General features: G+C 29.9%; 1 protein-coding gene across 4 annotated transcripts in view; it reads right to left on the bottom strand.

Moving 5' to 3' along the window:
* The window catches only part of LOC129976003 (alpha-tocopherol transfer protein-like), a 41,737-nt gene extending 22,761 nt beyond the window's left edge, over positions 1–18,976 (bottom strand). For 3 of the 4 annotated variants that reach the window (XM_056089331.1, XM_056089328.1, XM_056089330.1), the window contains exons 1-2: positions 11,222–11,318; positions 3,379–3,541 (exon numbers count right to left, since the gene is read on the bottom strand). In XM_056089331.1, coding sequence (XP_055945306.1) covers positions 3,379–3,520 — 142 coding nt within the window. In that variant the 5' untranslated portion in view covers positions 3,521–3,541; positions 11,222–11,318. Of the gene's footprint in view, positions 1–3,378; positions 3,542–11,221; positions 11,319–18,912 lie in introns of those variants that run through there. The other variant, XM_056089329.1, reaches the window with a different exon arrangement.
* Between the last annotated feature and the right edge of the window lie 698 nt (positions 18,977–19,674).

Below are 19,674 nucleotides of genomic sequence, written 5' to 3'. Positions count from 1 at the left end.
TCCTTGCCCAAATTGATCCACGTATTGAAAAACCTCAAATGGCGTTGGAACGATTAGCGTGTGACGAAAATTGCCGCCGTAAAGCATTTGCAAAGAGAAGCATTATAAAGGACTAATGACAACACAGTGAGGAAAGAGAAAAGAAGTTTTTATTGGAATTGAAAGTTATAATTACAGGTTTTCAAAATGGTCATCTTCGCAGGTGACAATGCATTGCATTCGAAAGATTGTGGACAACAATGCCGAACGTAACATGAAAGGAGGAATCTGCATAACTTCACGTGTTATCGCATCTTGCAATTCTGACACAGTTGCAGAATTCCGTTATTCCTGAATTGCAGCAACGAAATGTCATTAGGGACATTGTATGGATGCAAGATTAGGCTCCTCCACATGTCGCCCAATGTGTTCGACCAGTGCTGCAACAACACTTTGGTGATAGAGTCATCTCTAGTAACTTTGCAGTTTCTTGGCCACCGCGATCCCCCGACTCACTCCTATGGATTTCTGGTTCTGGGGTTATCTCAAATCTAAAGTGTACACGCCTGGTCCACGAGATGTGTCAGAATTGCAAGATGCCATAACACGTGAAGTTATGTAGATTCCTCCTTTCATGTTACGTTCGGCATTGTTGTCCACAATCTCCCGAATGCAATGCGTTGTCGCCTGCGAAGGTGAACACGTTGAAAACCTGTAATTATAACTTTCAATTCCTATTAAAATCTTTTTTTCTCTTTCCTCTCGGTGTTGTCATTAGTCCTTTATAATGCTCTTCTTTGCAAATGCTTTACGTCACACGCTAATTTTCGTCACACGCTAATCGTTCCAACGCTATTTGTGGTTTTTCAATACGCTGATCAATTTGCGCAAGGAAAAAGTGGGTGTTGCCATTCGAAAATTTCAAAATTCTCTCACTGTAACCGTAACCGTGGGTTCTGCATTGTTTAGAATCATCACAATCTCGAGCGCATACCTTCAAACAACCATGTCTGAAATTTTGGTTCGATTGGTTGAGCCGATAGGTCGCTAGGATTTCATATATAGGGGAAGTTTTTTTTTGACCATCCTGTATATATATATATATATATATATATATATATATATATATATATATATATATATATATATATATATATATATATATATATATGATTAGTTACAAGATAGGCGCGAGCAAGGCACGTCCGTCACAGCACGTTGCAAAAGCAGAAGCCGGGAAGAAGAGCGAAATAAATTATCCCTCGTCTTATATAATATGAGATATGGATAGAGAAAATATTTTTTTACAGTACTAATATATTATTAAGATTCTGATAGGGAATTCTGACGCATGTCAATCACAAATAAGGGAAACACAGGGATCTTTAAAAGAGAATGCGCTTGCGACATTTTTCTAGCCCTTCACGCGGAACGTGAGAATGTGTCGGCGTTTAGCCGATTCTACAATTTTATAAAGCTTCTCTTGAATTAATTACGTAGAGAAAGTGAAATTGGATCAAGAAATAAGAGATTGAACTTAGTATGGGCTAAATTAAGATTTCTGAAAACAAACTGAAAAAGTAAAAAATAATTTCTCAATCAAACTAAAAAAGATACCATTGTATTTAGAGAGCGCTAATGCTGCTACTATTAAAACACAGACGAACTTAGCCAAATTAGTAAAAATACCAAGTTAATATTAGTAAAAAGAATAAATATAGAATCAAAAAGGAAGAAATTAAGAATCCGTCATGAAGACTTTCTCAAGGGTCACCCTCAGGCAGGGATTCAAACAAGGGATTTTCGATTTGGTTAATAACAAATGTGATTAACAAATATGACAAATTTGTATGCTTAACAAATACGATGAAAATATTTGTAATAAAGAGGCAAAACTATGATTTATAATGTCATGACTAGCATTCCTTAATAAATCATTGTTATAACTTGGTTTTTCCTGGATATCTGATTTATATCTAATAATCGAGCATGATTGTTAAGAGTAATTCTTGATTCAATTTAAACTGTAGAGAATATAGATTACTGAAATAAGAAATTAAATCTATAACACTATTACTAGTATATCCTCAGAGAATCATCGCTATACATTGGTCCCTCTTGGATTGCTACTTATATCTAATCTAATAAGATTGTTAATGTACGATTCTTGGATATACCTAATAAATATATGGATTAGCATATATAGAATAATAAAATAAAATCGCTTCGAATTTTCATTGCTTTAAAGTTTTACATTGGAGTACTTAATTAAAAACGAATACATATCTTAGATATAGTATGTAGAAAAAAATAATCTTGTATGTCATCTTAAATTTTTTTTACTGAACTTGGATTAAAAAACATTATTAGTAAATATATATATATAATAAAAAGAACTAGGAAAAATTTACATTCGATTATATCTTATTTTATATTTATTTTAACATATATATTATCGTGGCTGGTTCGTGAGTGCTTTGAAAAAAATTAGGCAAATAGAAAACTTAACAAATTTATTGCAGATTCGTTCGAGTTACTCTGCTCAGTAACTCCTTCTCCTCCAAGAGCAAACACTCGAATGACATCACTCTTTTAATTACACTCGCGCTAGTGGTCTAGCGCCATCTATGAACGTTTATTTCCTAACGCTTCAAAATCCAATCACTACATATATTTTATGCTTATTGAAAATTATTTTTTAAGATAGACAATATTGTTACGAAAAAAGACAAAACCTTGTCCATGAATTGCACGGTTAAAAGTCCAACAAAGCAATAACAAATAAAGACGATTTATTCTACACGAAGATAAGAACACTCAGTAACAAAACACAATCGAAGCGTGCACAAGAACAGCAGTTTCAGTAAACAGCAGTACTTAAGCAGAAAATCGCTATTAAACCATCCCAACAGCTCAGATTTTTTTTTTTAGATTTGATTTGGCTCAAATTCTTGTTTGAGTTCAATTCAACTGACTACTCTGGACTGGAATATTACTGACAGACTCGCGTCTTTGCGCTTCCACTATTTATAGGTCTCATAACAAAGTATCGAATGTTTTGGAACAAACGGGTGGAAAGTGATTTCTAAGAGATATCGTCAAGATTCTCGAATTTTCAGGGTTTTTCACTTTTGTCGCCAAGTCTTCAAATGCCCGCCAAGAATCTTAATGGAACTATCTCCAAAATCTTTGAATATTAAGGATTTTTCCCTTTTTTTAATTCAAAGTTACCAAATTCGTCGCCAAATAAGCGCCAAGGTTGGGTGGGGGGATGGAGGTATTGTAAGTAAATCATTCAGCAGCACATTACCAGGTCTACAAAAATATCCTTTTTGCAGGAGACTTACTGCGCAGGCAAGCGATATTACAAATTTGTTACAATATATTTTTAGTACTTACTTTGTAATTCTCTCCGAAGTATTTCTAGAGATGTAATTCTGTTTTCTGGCGTCTCATTTATTTCTTTTTGGTATGGTAAGACTGAAGGCTCATTTATGTCTTGCACAACGTAACGTAAGAATTTGGAACTTGAATGATTCATTATAAAAACAGTGGAGTTATTCTGGAACAGAGATTAATATTGCATAGAATTTTTAATAAATATATTATTTTTTAAAAGTAAATATAGGTTACAATTATAGGTCGTTATCATTTTTTTTTATTTCTATCAAACAAAAATGTATTATTTACTGAAAAAACACCAACATATAAATGAGGGATTGCATAGATGCTATAGTTTTAACGTTCTCAAAATTTAAGTTTTTTTAATGTTCTCAAGATTTAAAAAAAAAAAAATCACACTTTAGGCCTCTTTAACTATGAAAGCATCATTGCTATAAGTGCATCCACTCCGTCTGTTTGAGAACATTACAAAACGATACGATCTATACAATTGAATTTAGTTCAACCTTTTTATTTCTAGGATATTTGATATCATAATAATAGAATTGAGTTTCTCTTTCAAATATATAAAAAAAATTTCTATTCCCTCGTAAAAAACCGCAGTGATAGACCATGTTCTTAAGGTATTCATAAACAAAAGATATCTTAGCTTCGTTGATGATTACTAAGTAAATATATGATCGGACATCCCTTGACTGTTTTCAGAAAAGCTCTTTATATCCTAATTCCATCTGAGCCAACCTCTTTAATGAACAAGGCACTCACATAGGATCTTCAAATCATTCATTCTGACGTAGGAATTCACAATGATATCTCAGCATTTCGGGCGGTCTTTGTAGTTTCGTTGAACGTTATTTGGGGCATTTTAATGTTTAAAGAGTTAAAATGAAAATTTTTATTTATCTTGGAAGAAATACGTCGAAAATGTGTCTATGAGTCCGTGTTCTTAAAAAACAAAATTGAAAACAATCAGTAATTCAAAAAAAATAGCTTTTTGACATTTGATATAGGCTTACATTAGAAAATTTTGGTATCCGAGTGAAAATTTGAAAGAAAAAAAAATCTATCAGAAATCTATCTCTGTCTTTCTGTATATGAATGAGTATTTAAACGTGATGATTAAAAATACAAACTAGAAGTATAAATTTGTGCACATGATTTTTATAACAAAATTCCAAATAACGTGTTCGAAATTTGGATCAAATATGTTAACCAGAAAACCATATATCAGTATATGCTTCCGAGTGTGTTTGAACAAAGGTACTTCAAAACGCAATAAACGTAATAAATTAAATTAAAAAAATCAGTCTTGACATCAAAATTGTAGATTTGTACATCAAATATCAGAGGCAATAAGTTGTCAGGAAAAAGCACTGATTTTTAAGGGTTTCTTAGTTCATTCTTACCGATGGAGATTAGAAAACGGTCCAAATTCTTAAAATATTAAAAGTAGCGAAAAGGGAAAATTTTCCTGATTTGAATTCCTCTTGCACAATGATTTTTAATAATTAATTTTAATTTAACAAAATTTTTTAATTGATTCAAAACTTGTTAACTGAATTTAAACAAAATTTCTCTGATTAATAGGCAAATAAATAGTCGATAAACTTCTGTTTATTCATCAATATTTTTTAGAATGTTTTATGTTATGAAACAAATTGCAATAAAATTGAAAGTATTAGTGTTTAACGCTGTGGAAATGAGTTTAACGCTTTATTTTACACATTTTCACTTAATATAACTTATTTCATGTTGATAAAGATTGCGTTTTATAGTCGACTTTACACTCATAAAGTCACCTGGTGGTAAGGTCTCGGCTCGTGAGCCGTAGGGTTTCAGATTCGAGACCGGATTCCACCGAAGAACTGTAGTGTAAGGAGGTCTGTTGCATGTTAAATCCGTCAGAGCCAAACATCCTCCCGCTGACGTGGTTTGGTGTAGTGGGGGGGATGCCTGCTCAGGTGTCGTCCTCGTCATCTGACCGCAATTCAAAATACGAGGTCCCCCCAAATTAGCCCTAGTGTTGCTTTAAAACGGGACGTTAATATAACTAAACTAAACTTACACTCATTACTTGATGTTCAAACAATCACTTTGGGAATATTCGTAATTAAAGAATTATAAGTTTATTTACCACTCTCTTGATTTTTACCACTCTAAAAGGTTTATTTACCACTCTCTTGGTTAATAAACCTTTAATTGATTTTTCCATAAAGAAAAGAAATTGGATAACAATATTTGTTTAAGGAATTGAAAATGTCCATCACTAGAGATTCATGCTGAAGTTCCATTATTCTATGTGGAATTTTCTTGCCCCAAAATCATAATTAATGGAGGTCAATTATTCTGCATAAGCAAAGTTTGGCTTCAGCCGTAAACACAATTCTCTTCGCGAAACCATCCACTTGCAGTTTATATTGCAAATCCACAGAAAAATGTTTATGCCATGATTTTTCAATAATGACGGAGGCGAACACTTTTTGCTAGCGGCCCCTAGCGTCAACTTCATTACTAGAAGAATTTCCACTGTTGCCAGATGAAACTCGTATAATTGTAGTTTCAGACTAAATTTATTTCAGTTAATAAATCAATTACAGAATTCGTATAATGGTATTCATTTTGCTCGGATTCAATAAGAATCACCCTGTATTTTCTTCCCGGTCAATAACTGGTATATAAACTTACTTTATAACTTATTTTCTTACTTTATAACTTATTAACCAAACAAAATGGTTAATAAGTTATAAAGTAACTTTTATAATTAATAAGGTCGTATTTAAATAGTTATTTTTAATGAAAGAATTTTTTTTCCAATGCAGAGAATAAATGAAAATCGTTTTATACATTTTTTTTTATGCTGGAAAAAGAAATAGAAGCTTGATTTTTATCCGATTCAGTTATTTTGAGAATTTCCTTTTCCTTTTTTACAATTAGTGCAAATCGGCCAGAAATTATGAGGCGTCAATTCATGCGTTTCTAAGAGAATCAAGTTCATCAGATTAGGCATTAAAATAACAAAAAGAAAAGAAAAAAAAAGAAGCTGCATGTTGCATTGGCAAATCTTCAAAAACTGTAAGATTGATTTTAAAAACCAATCACATTTTTATTAGGATAAAAAGTAGAAACAAAGTCATTTGCCATGCGCTTATCGATAAGGAAAATCTTTTCTGCAACCTTTAATCATTTGCAAAAAAAAAAAAAAAAGGATCTATAATCTAACATGAAATCATATCTATAAAAGGCTATTAAGTCTGACAAGGCCATCTGAACTTTGCAACTGCATAACTTTCAAAGACAATTGCGATTCGTTTTCGCAAGAAGAAAAATATCTTTTTCTTTCTAAAGACAAAAATATAAATAAAATAAAATAAAATAATGCAACACGTAAATCTATTGACGAAATCTTAAATCAAATGGAACTTATTTCAACAAAAATTGATATAATTTATGAAAAAGATTGAAATTGATTGATTTTTTTTAAAATTTCATATTGACAAAAGCTATTGGGATTTTATGTAAAAGCGGACTTGTGTAATTTCGTCATAAAATTGCTTATATAAAAGTTTAAATATTTATTATCATTACAATTACTATTTATATTATCACAATAAGAATTTATCAATTTTCTTTAAAGACAACAATGAATTATTAATGCTTTTAATTCGCTTTATCTCTAAAATTAATTCCGAAATTTTAACTGTTTATATAAGGTCAGATAATATATGTTAAACATGTGCAATATGACTTGCAAACACGTAATAGGATATATATTGAAAAATCATTTAAACGCTTCTTATGGAATCTATTGTGCTTAGAATTGCAAAATGTTGCATGTAATCCTCTTTTTTTTTTTTTTTGGTGTTAGGGGTTTATTAGGAAAAGAATATTTTGCAATTTTTAATTAGATTTGTAAAATTTCATCCAAATTTTAAAGTTTTTTTGAATAATTTTGAAACATATTTTTCCATAAAAATAATTTTTAAACCATTTTGTAATTAAACATTTTTTTTCAGTGATATCAGTTTTAGTCTGACATTTCTTGTCTAATGTGAGTTCATTTTTCAAAATACTTTAAAATACATTTTGCAGAATGCTTTTCATTGTTTTAGTCACAGTGTTTTTACACGTGCCTTATGACAATATTAAATGAATTTATTTTGATTTCATTTTATCTCTGCTGCAGAATTAAAAGTAGACTATAAACGTAAAATAAATATAGATAGTGCATTATCAATCTACGAGATTTCAGATTTAAATGGTTGATATCTTAAATTTTTTATTATCTCAAATTGAAGATATTTTAAATTTAAAGTTTCAAGATTGATAAACTTTGTTAGAAATAACTGCAAAGAAAGTTTTCCTAATCAGAGAATTTACTCATTCTTTCAACAATGCACAATTCGATTCAGAAATAAAATATAGTATAACATTTTTTTTTAGTAAAGATTATTTTCATGAGATATTTAGAGCAAACCAGTGGAGCAGTCTCTTCAAAACTTTCTCGTACACTCTAATATAGGTGTTATCAAAGAGAACGCTTTGCATAAAATTGGCGTACAATAGTTTTAACGTACAACTTTTGGATAACATTGGTTTATAACGCATAACATTGGCGTAATATTGGTTTATAACGCATAACATTGGCGTAATATTGGTTTATAACTTGCATAACGTTGGCGTAACATTGGTTTATAACGCATAACATTGGCGTAATATTGGTTTATAACTTGCATAACATTGGCGTAATATTGGTTTATAACTTGCATAACATTGGCGTAATATTGGTTTATAACTTGCATAACATTGGCGTAATATTGGTTTATAACTTGCATAACATTGGCGTAATATTGGTTTATAACTTGCATTATTATTGGTTTATAACTTGCATTATTATTGGTTTATAACTTGCATAACATTGGCGTACAACTTTTGGTTTGAATTTAGCATTTTTACTGATGATATCGTGCCATCCTTGTCGAGTTACTTTGAGATTCATCCTTGGTATGCGGTTAATATTATCCGAAAATCGTATTTGGGCTTTAGACACGTTTTTCTCAATGGACTGAAACAAGAATTTGACATAAAACTGCACTTGTAGTCACAAAATTCCATACTAAATTAGGTAATTGCTTTTATGAGTGATCGTGTTTACATGCTTCTGAAAGTATAAACTAACAAACAGTCAATTCGTAGATGGATTTACCACAAAATTTGATGGGTGATTAGTCTATAGATATTAATTCTGTGTACTGAATTTCATCCATCTAGTTCTCTTCGGTTTGTAGATATCATGTTAAATTATATTCGAACAGCCGGATAGACAGACTTACTCTGACCGACTCTTGCTGAAAATTTGACAGAATTCTACAAATTTGGCGTTAAGACAGTATACCAAATTTCAACCGCTTAGCTGAAAGCGTTTATGGGTAATCTTTGTCCCAGACAAACAGACGGACAATTTCCAAAGGTGTTTTTTTCGAATGCGGTTAATACATAAATTTTAGAAAAGCAAATATGTAGTTTGGGCGCTTTTTTGCAATTGAAGTCACGAGATCACATTAAAGTCATTGTGTGTTTCAGTTATCTCATTAACATGATTGTAAAAGTCCATAACTGACAACTGGTCTATCCTTTGAGTCAAAAATTTAAGATTTATAGAATAGAATGCTTAAACAATCAGTCAAATTTCAGTTACTTAAGTTGTTACATTTTTCAATTATCGCGATTATATGCATGTGAAAAAGTAGACCGACAGATGGTCAAATTCTTGACAAATTTCTTTCCACATTTGGTCATATTTATTCTTTAGATGTTAAATACATGCTCTAAATTTTATCATGTATCTCTCTTTGTTTTATAGCTATCATATTAATTTATATTCTATTAATTAGACAGATAGTCCTCTTTTGTAAAGATAGCATCAAAATTTTATAGAAATATACAGTTACTATATATAGATCTTATATGGAATTTAATCCATCTAATTCAAAGCGTTTGTGAATTATCGTGCTGACAAACAGATAGATGGGCAGACATAATTCCAAAATTTTATTTTACGGAATCAGAGCGATTTGAAATGTGGAGATTCTTTAAAATTTCGAATTCGAATTTTTTGACGATTGCAAAAATTTTATTTATGTACTTATTATACGGCAAAGTGAAATTACTGCTCTTTATGAGGACTATTTTGAGAAAGAAAATTCCATTTATGGACTTATTATAAGGCAAAGTGAAATTATTGCTCTTTATGAGGACTATTTGGTGAAAGAAAATTCCATTTATGAACTTATTATATGGCAAAGTGAAATTACTGCTCTTTATGAGGACTATTTTGAGAAAGAAAATTTCATTTATGGACTTATTATACGGCAAAGTGAAATTATTGCTCTTTATGAGGACTATTTTGAGAAAGAAAATTCCTTTTATGGACTTATTATACGGCAAAGTGAAATTACTGCTCTTTATGAGGACTATTTTGAGAAAGAAAATTCCATTTATGGACTTATTATACGGCAAAGTGAAATTATTGCTCTTTATGAGGACTATTTGGTGAAAGAAAATTCCATTTATGAACTTATTATATGGCAAAGTGAAATTACTGCTCTTTATGAGGACTATTTTGAGAAAGAAAATTTCATTTATGGACTTATTATACGGCAAAGTGAAATTATTGCTCTTTATAAGGACTATTTTGAGAAAGAAAATTTCATTTATAGACTTATTACACGGCAAAGTGAAATTATTGCTCTTTATGAGGACTATTTTGAGAAAGAAAATTCCATTTATGGACTTATTACACGGCAAAGTGAAATTACTGCTCTTTATGAGGACTATTTTGAGAAAGAATGACACAGTGAGAATATCATGTGAATTATAATTTTTACCCTTCCACCACAAATTAATGAAAGAATATTTGAACGCATGACGCAGAATAATTTGAACGGAATGCATTGGTGAAATCAATGTTTACTGTTTCATAAATTTCCATATAGTAGACATTTATGGAAGAAATACTTTTTCGTTCAAATCTGTAAAAATGCAATCTTGAATATAACATTGTGCTTCTTTGGTTAGAAAGCAAGAAAACGTCATAATAAAATTGCTACGATATATTACAGGTGCAATTAGAATAAATCTTAAATGAATTATATGCGAATTTTTGTTTTAGTTTGACTACAGTAATTTTCATAAAATAAACTTTTTACTTGTCGATTTTAAAATAAAAGTTATTTTATGAATTTGAATATATTTTTTAATTCAATGCAAAATAAATATTTCATTTCAATTTATGAAACTTTGTCCGCTTTTTTGGCAACTTTTCATGCTTTCTTTTTAAATTTTCAAAAAATTCAGAATATATTATCAATGCCTATCAAAAATAATTGTCATCGAATTCATAATGACCATCAAGGACAATTATAATGCGATTTGATGAATTCTTAAAATTATGACGCAGTGAATTGAATTCAATAAATTAAAATTCTCTGAAATGTATTCAATATTTAATGAAGTTTTGAATTAGATGGAAAATGATTTTAAGTATTGAAACATTCCTATGAAAATATAGTTAAACTTTCATGTTTCATTTTAATAAATATTTTAAGAAAATAAATTTTTATAAGGTTAAGAAAATTCACATGCAAGTATTTTAAATACAAACTTAAATACTTTTAACATAAGTATATAACGATGATATTAAAGGAAGTAATAATAAATTATTAAATACAAAAGAATATTTTTAAATCTAAACACATTTGCTGCTGTAAACATCATTAACTTAAATGTAAACAATCAATATGTAAAATGAAGTAAATCTGAATTAAATAGGAAAAATGTTTACCTATCCCATTCATAGCATACCGAGGAAAGTCCACAAGCTTCTTGCATTGTTTCCGTATATATGTTAAATTGTTATTCTACTGTGAGAGATAAGACGGTTCCCTTAGAAAGAATGAATATTTGTTATCTATACAATTTAAAAGCTGTAGAAGTAACAATTTTTTTTTTATCTCTGAATTATTTTTTTTGAAGGAAAAAAAATTCCTTTTACTAAAGTCAAACCAGTTTTTGAATTGTTAACGTTTATCAAAAATATACAAGAAGAAGATATGATGTAGATAAAAAAATTTAAAAGAGTGAGATATTATCTCTGATTTCACAGGTCAGAGCTCAATGGTTAATTGATTTTTTAACAAATGATATCAATGACTTTAAAGTTTTATGTCTTCCACAACAAAATAGGAATAGAAAGTTTCGACCTTTCTAATCTAACTTTTAATCATACCCCCCTTACAAATCAGAAAGTCATTTGTGCTTCCCAATATTGAGCAATGTTTAGAAAACAAGAATAACATAAGAGTTCGGTCCTACACTCTTCTAATTTTTACATTAGAAGTTCTCTGATCCCAGTTCATTAGCATGAATCATACCCGCATGTAAGATAGGAATTAAAGTAAAATTATTTGAACTTCGTATATTTGAATAAAGATTAGATGTTCGATTAGATGCCAGTTTTCACCTCCCATAGTTAACTAGCGAGATAATATTTTGCCATAGCAGGTTACCTACAAAGTAATTGAAATTACACTAGAGCTATTAGAACTTTACCCATTTGGAAAGGAAGAAAATGATAAGGGTAACACTTGAACTCACTATCTCCTTCTCAAAATTCCCCACCACATTATTGGGAAGATGTTTGACCTCGATATATTTATATAAAGTTGACTATGCTTGTATCTATGGTAGACTATGGAGAAAATCGGATCTTGATATATGGCTTTATTTTTGTGGCAAATGACTTTGCTATCAAACCATTGAGGAATACGAAAAGCTGAAAATCATAGTTTACAAAAAAAGAACAAACAAAAAACAAACAGCGGGAGTGATTTTCTCTAAAGTTTCTCTTATATTGCCTAATAAAGGTGTTATGCTCTCTCTTTATCTCCTCATATAAAATCATGGTGATACTACGAAGGTCACGAGCACTCAGATTGTTTTCACACATGTGTGTGCTTCGTAGAATAGTAAGTCATATCACTGACTCACCGATCCGCCCAAAGACACACGGATAAATAATACTAAATGACCGGACCGTCGCAACAGCAACACTGGCGGGAAGGTGGTCGAGTTCTATGGGTCATCACCGGCCACTGTACAACCCTTCCAGAAGGAAGTTCGTCCCATCATTGATGGGAGGAGCCAGATCCCTCATCTTTTTGTGTACCCACAAGGGTGGTGAGATACAACCACCATACCGGAAGTATCTCATCCTCATTTCGAGGTGCCCCAGGATTTTTCATAGAATAGTAAGCCATACATCTGACTCTCCGACCCACCCGCAGGCACACAGATTTAAACCATAAAACTGAATGACCGGATCTCCGCAAGTAGAACCCTCTCCGAAGGAAGTATGTCCCATCATCGATGGGAGGAGCCAGATCCCCCACCTATTTGTGTACCCTCCAGGGTGGCGAGATCCAACCACCATGCCGGAAGCATCTCATCCTCATTTCAAGGTGCCCCCCCCCCCCGAGGGTCTTCAAAGAATAGTAAAGAAAAAGAGAAACTTGCGTATTAATTTCAATGTCAATGACGAATAATAAGTACGAAAGTTCGATATTTGACATGAATTTCTCTCGCAATTATATCTCTTGCAACTCAGTTAAAAAACACCCCAAATCCCTTTTCACATCACTGTTCAAACTGTATCACTGTACGAGCTACATACTAATAACGACTTTCATATAATAGTTGAGATTGCACAGATGTGGCGCCCCTGCGTACTTCAATATTCTTAACACTGAGATAAGAATATTGATATCAATAATCGAATACGTATTGAAACCAAACGTTGATACATAATTCCAGCTGTAGTTCAAGATCTCACTAATATCAAATTTCGTTTATTTTAAGTCATGTATTTTTGAGTTGTTTCAATTCGAATTCATTTTTGAGTTTCACTTGCAATCATGAACAAGTACAGATTGACAAAGGGTCAACAATTTCCCGATTGGGTTCGAAATTTTGTACGGACCTGCAATTCAGATACAAAACTTGATTACCAAATTTCATCTAATAAGCTGTTTAAATTTTATAGTTATTATGATCACGTGTTCTCGGACATATACTTTTCCTCATGATGAATTTTCTACAAAATGTGACAGGTATCTACAGATTTGATAATACACTATACTAAATTTCATCGCTTTAGTTCAAGGCAGTTTTGAGTTATAATATTTAGAGACAGTTATACATAATTCCAAAAATAAGTTTTCCGATTCAAATAGATAAAAAGTAAAAATTTGTCAAATTTTTAAATTTAAATTTTTTTGGTAATTAAAATATTTTAAATAAAGGATAATGCAATATTAAAATACCACAATTAACAAATACATAATTAATATACAATTAAATACTTACATACTTTTATTTATCAAAAGTAAAGACATTCAATTGTTAAAAATAATCAGTACTCGGAAAAAAAAATAAATGAAAGTCTTTTTTTTCTCAAAAACAATAACAATAAAAATAAAATCGTTTGCATAACATTTTTTTGTATCAGTTTTGTTTCAAAATGGAGTAATATTTATTAAATAAAAGAGTTGTTAGTTTTAAATTTTATTCGATTTTTAATCTATTATTGTATGTAGACAAAGATAAGGCATTGAAAGGAGAAATAATATAGCATTGTTATTAAATTGATATTTTAAGAAAACATTATCTGTATCATCAGTTCTTTGTTGTCGAAAAGTTTCCTTTTAAATATGCCATTGATAAGATTTAATATACATACAGTGGCTCAAAAAATTGAGAGTACACCTTACTTTTACTTGATAAATGCGACTTTCAATATTAATAACACATTACCGGGAAGTGCAAACATGATTTTAATTTTACACATAACAATTGGTTTAATTTAGAGTAAAAATAAAGAAAAATCAACGAAAAACTTCTAAAATGAAAAGTTTCAGAAGCATTTTAAATAAACATACGTAGAATTTTACCTCAAAGAATTGAGAATACACTATTAAAAGTTTTGAAATATCACGCATAGAAACAAAGTGTCCCTATTAAATTGCATGTCTTTTGGCTCTTATAATGGCCTCTAAACGTCACGGCACCGGTTCGACCCATTTTTGGTGGTATCTGAAGATATTTTACCCCATTTTTATTGCAACACTTGGTTTTGTTTCTAATTTTGTGTTTATGAACCACTTTTTCGAGTATGGAGTACGAATATTCAATGACATTCATGTCGGGGTACTGTGGTGGTGTGTGTAACTGCTATTTACAATGAAAAATACACCATATTTTGAAGTTACGTGTATTCTGTTGGGGTCGTTGCCCTGCTGGAAAATAAAATTTCCATCTAAACCCAAATTTTTAGTACTTTCCTTTAGATTGCTGCGAAGTATATCCAAGTAAACCATATCATTCATAATGCCATCCATAAAAATTAAATTTCCTACCCCGGATGAAGTTATGTACCTCAAATCATGACGGAGTCACCATCATGTTTAACCGTAGGACGTAAATTTTTTGGATCCAAAGCAGTATTAGGTTTTCGCCTTACAGTATGATGGCTGTCACTGCCAAAAATGTTGAGTTTTCTTGCATTACTAAATATAGCTTTCTTCCAAAAGTTATTGGTCTTCAATTGATGAGTTTTTGCAAACTTCAAATCCTTTTTCTGAATTTGCAAACTGATGAACAGTTTCACTCGAACAATGCGACTTTTATATTCAGCTTGTCTAATGGCATTTAGCACAGTTTTAGCACTTACACTTCTGCCTATGATTTGAAAAGTTTCTGCAGCAAATTGGATGAACCATATGGTAGCAGCAATCTAAAGGAAAGTGTTAAAAATTTGAATTTAGATGGATATTCTATTTTCCAGCAGGACAGCGACCCCAAACAGAATGCACGTGACGTCAAAATATGGTGTCTTTTTCATTGTAAACAACAGTTACACACCACCACCACAGTACTCCGACATCAATGCCATTGAATATTTGTGGGCCATATTCGAAAAAGTGGTTCACAAATACACAATTAGAAGCAAAACCCATTTAAAACAAGTGGTGCAAGAAGAATGGAGTAAAATATCCTCGGATACCACCAAAAATGGGTCGAACTGGTACCATGACATTTAGAGGCCATTATAAGAGCCAAAAGACATGCAATTTAATAGTGACACTTTATTTCTATGCGTGATATTGCAAAAATTTCATTGGTGTATTCTCAATTTTTTGAAGCAAAATTCTGCGTATGTTTATTTAAAATGCTTCTGAAACTTTTCAATTTAGAGATTTTTCGTTGATTTTTCTTTTTTTTACTCTAAATTAAACCATTTGTTATGTGTAAAAATAAAAATATGTTTGCACTTCCCGGTAATGTGTTATTTATATTGAAAATCGCATTTATCAAGTAAAAGTAAGGTGTATTCTCAATTTTTTGAGCCACTGTACATATTTAATAAAAAAATAGATATTGAATAAATTATTTTTGTTTCTTACTCTCTCGTAATAAAAAAAAGATGAAATCTTCTAGAAACATAGCATAAAAATCATTACAAATTCAAAAGAGAATAGTTAATATGTTTTATATAATATGTTTGAGATTAAAAAATTAGACTCCATTATCCTAGCTGAAATTTCTCAAGGTTTTTCACACGATTTTATTTAAGTTAATGTATATTACAAATGTATAATTTTGCAATCTACTTTTTATTCACTTATGAGATTTCTAAGAAATTGTACGGTTGTGTATTTTCGATGACAGTGTACCATTTTAATATCAAGAAAACATTACAACTTATTGCTTGATTCCATTCATTTAATAAATTATGAGGCCCCATCTGAAAATAAGGTGGTGAAACACTGCTAAAAATCTCATAATAATCAAATCATTTAATTAAAAATATATAAAAATTAAGTACAAATGTTAGTAAAAATTAAAAAATAAGATAGTTTGCTTTTTTTAAGTGTTTTCGATTTTTGAAGTTAATATTTTTGTGAAAAATTTTGGTGTTAAATAAAAAAAATCGCAAAAGCATGAACATCTAAAACAGTATGATAATTAAATCAAACTGCAAAAAATATCGAAAAAATGTAAGCATTTATTAAAATTTTAAAAAAATATAAAATCGATTAAAATTCTAATTTTATGTGATGATACTTTTTATTAGCGATTCATATATTTACAATTTTTGCTTTAAATTCTAGTTTTTTTTGATAAAAAATTTATTTTCTAAGATTATTAATTTTTTTTCTCATTCTTAATGTAAAAGTGGGGTTTTATAAAGCATTTTTTTAAATGTGTCATTAAATTTTGATGTTTTTTTACTTCACTGGGAGTTTCAAATAGTTTTACTTCGGTCATTATAATAAAGCATTTGATTAGGTTACATAAATTGTCCACTCCAAAAGTTAATTGCTAACCGTTAGGGATTGGTATATATTTTTTATTTAAGGAACGGTTTAAATTATATAGAGAATTACATTTAATATTTTTTGAATCAATAAATTTACTTTTATTTAATTATAAAATTACTTTTATTTATTAAAATTAAATTTATTTTTTGAATCAATAAATTTACTTCCAAAAAATTACAAAACCCATATTTTGTATATTTTTCCTATCAAATTAATTTTAACTCTTTGATTACAGATTCTTTTAAAAAATTATACATGTTTTTAACCTAATTTCTTTCTGAGAAGGAAGCAAAAGGTGTTTTAAATTAAGCAAATTTATTGTTTGGGGATTTTTTTCTAAGTCGATTTTGATTTCGCAGGCTGAGATTTATGATCAAACATTTTTTATATGGGGATAATAATCCTATAACTAAAAACATAATCAATTTACGTATCAGTTAATATGAAAGCTGCTTTATAAATTTACAATATTTAATCAATAGTTATCGCAAAAAATTTCTATCGCAATTCTCATCAAAAGATAAAAACTACCAGTCGATTTTGACTTCGCAGGCTGAGATTTATGATCAAACCTTTTTTATATGGGGATAATAATCCTATAACTAAAAACATAATCAATTTACGTATCAGTTAATATGAAAGCTGCTTTATAAATTTACAGTATTTAATCAATAGTTATCGCAAAAAATTTCTATCGCAATTCGCATCAAAAGATAAAAACTACCAGTCGATTTTTCTAAGTCGATTTTGATTTCGCAGGCTGAGATTTATGATCAAACATTTTTTTATATGGGGATAATAATCCTATAACTAAAAACATAATCAATTTACGTATCAGTTAATATGAAAGCTGCTTTATAAATTTACAATATTTAATCAATAGTTATCGCAAAAAATTTCTATCGCAATTCTCATCAAAAGATAAAAACTACCAGTATAGATGGAAAAACTTCAGTAAATAAATGGATTTTGTCGACACCTGCGTGATTAATTATGAAGTGTATACAACTGGCCTTTTTCTACACCTGAATTGTATTGCGATTACTTTCAAATCAATTTTTATCCTAACAGTAATTGTATAATGTGATTGGACCAATAGTCAAAGGATATCAATATCTATAGTCAGAGGGTATCAATATCAATAGTCAACGGGTTGATATCAATAGACATCTCAACAGAAAGCCGCCAATTAGGGATTGCAATACCGGGATACCGAATACCGGTATTTTGAGCCATTTGTACAATTTTGTAATACCGGTATTTATAAGTTTAAATACCGGTTTTTCGGTATTTACTAGAAATTTTTAAAATTGTCTCCACTATATATTCAGGGATCGCGAACATAGCAATATAGTATACGTTTTTGTTTTTATATCTCCCTAACGGGCGAAATTAATTAGCTAATTAATGGCTTAATTAATTGCTGAAATCTAAATTAGCGAAACATGGATTATCCCTGAAAGAAAATATTGTATCCGTAACGAATAATGGAGCAACAATTATGAAAAAAGTTGGAAAGTTGATTGGTGCAAATCAGCAATTGTGCTATGCACATGGAATTCAATTAGGAGTAATAGATATATTATACCAAAAATATAAAGAACAGAAGAATCCAAATATTGTGGATATAGAAACTTCGGATTCCAACTTTGAAAAGAGTAAGAGTAAGAGTGATATTAACAATGAAGATAATGACAATGTAATTGTTGAAGAAGATATTGCTAATAAGGGTGAAATATTAACCTATCAAGAATTGTTTCCTATAATTTATGAAGTTCGAAAAAATATTAAAATATTTAAACGTTCCCCTATAAAAAGGATATATTAATAAATATATACTAACTGAAAATAAAACAGAATATATGTTAATATTAGATTCTAAAACACGTTGGAACAGTTTACTCCTAATGATGGAACGATTTTTGAATCCAAACGAAATCCAAAATTTGGAACGAATCCAAAAAGCAATAATCGACTTAAACCTGTAAATTAATTTTTCAGATAGTGAATTCGACTTAATATCCAGAACTACATCAGGTCTACTTCCAATAAAACTGAATATTGGGGCATTATGTCGGAGAGGGTCAAACAAACTTACCTTTTGTCTGCAGTTCTTTGACAGTATGTACAAATACTAGATCATCCACTGACGTCTACCATCGATCTGATCAGTTAAAAAGGGAAGATTAAACCATAAATAACCATGGATTAGAGGAAAACCTTATCTGAACAATGACATAATTACTCTAAACATAAAAATTACTTTTTATTGCTTGAAAAAGGAATGAGTGTTTTCCTCTAAGAGAAATATCCTGACCATTGAGCTACCATTGTGAAAAAGATATACGTATTCCTTCTATGGCATTTTTTCCATTTTCGACTTATCTTATTAATAGTTTTACTTGGGATTGTTCCATTTTCGTCATATCTCATTCATAGTTTTACTCGTATTTTGCCAGTTGCAATTTCTGTTAAATTTTTTATAGCAATTCTTCTACAAACTGAAAAAAATACTTTCTGACTATAATTTTATAGATAAATATAATTATGTAATCCATTTTTTTTATAAAAATGTAATTAAATAGAATCCAAATGTAATTAAAATCTGTTATTTAAATAATTCATGAATCGTCTTTAAACATTAAAAACAATTAGCTGATTTTTAAAATAGAAATGGTAAAAATTAATTCATTAAAAATTAAACTAGTCTTTCTTTCAATTCACATTCAGATATACAGAATTTCTTTCCCATTCTTTTATGCCCAGTTGGAGGGGAAAGCGCTACGAATATACGGATGAAATGTTCACCTATAAGTAAGCTGGTTCTATTGGCATTGGTGGGTGTAGTGATGTTAGTGGT

Source organism: Argiope bruennichi, chromosome 7 (assembly GCF_947563725.1).
Source record: "Argiope bruennichi chromosome 7, qqArgBrue1.1, whole genome shotgun sequence".
In the NCBI taxonomy this organism is placed as follows: Eukaryota; Metazoa; Arthropoda; class Arachnida; order Araneae; family Araneidae; genus Argiope; species Argiope bruennichi.
This window is presented reverse-complemented; position numbering and strand designations above follow the sequence as displayed.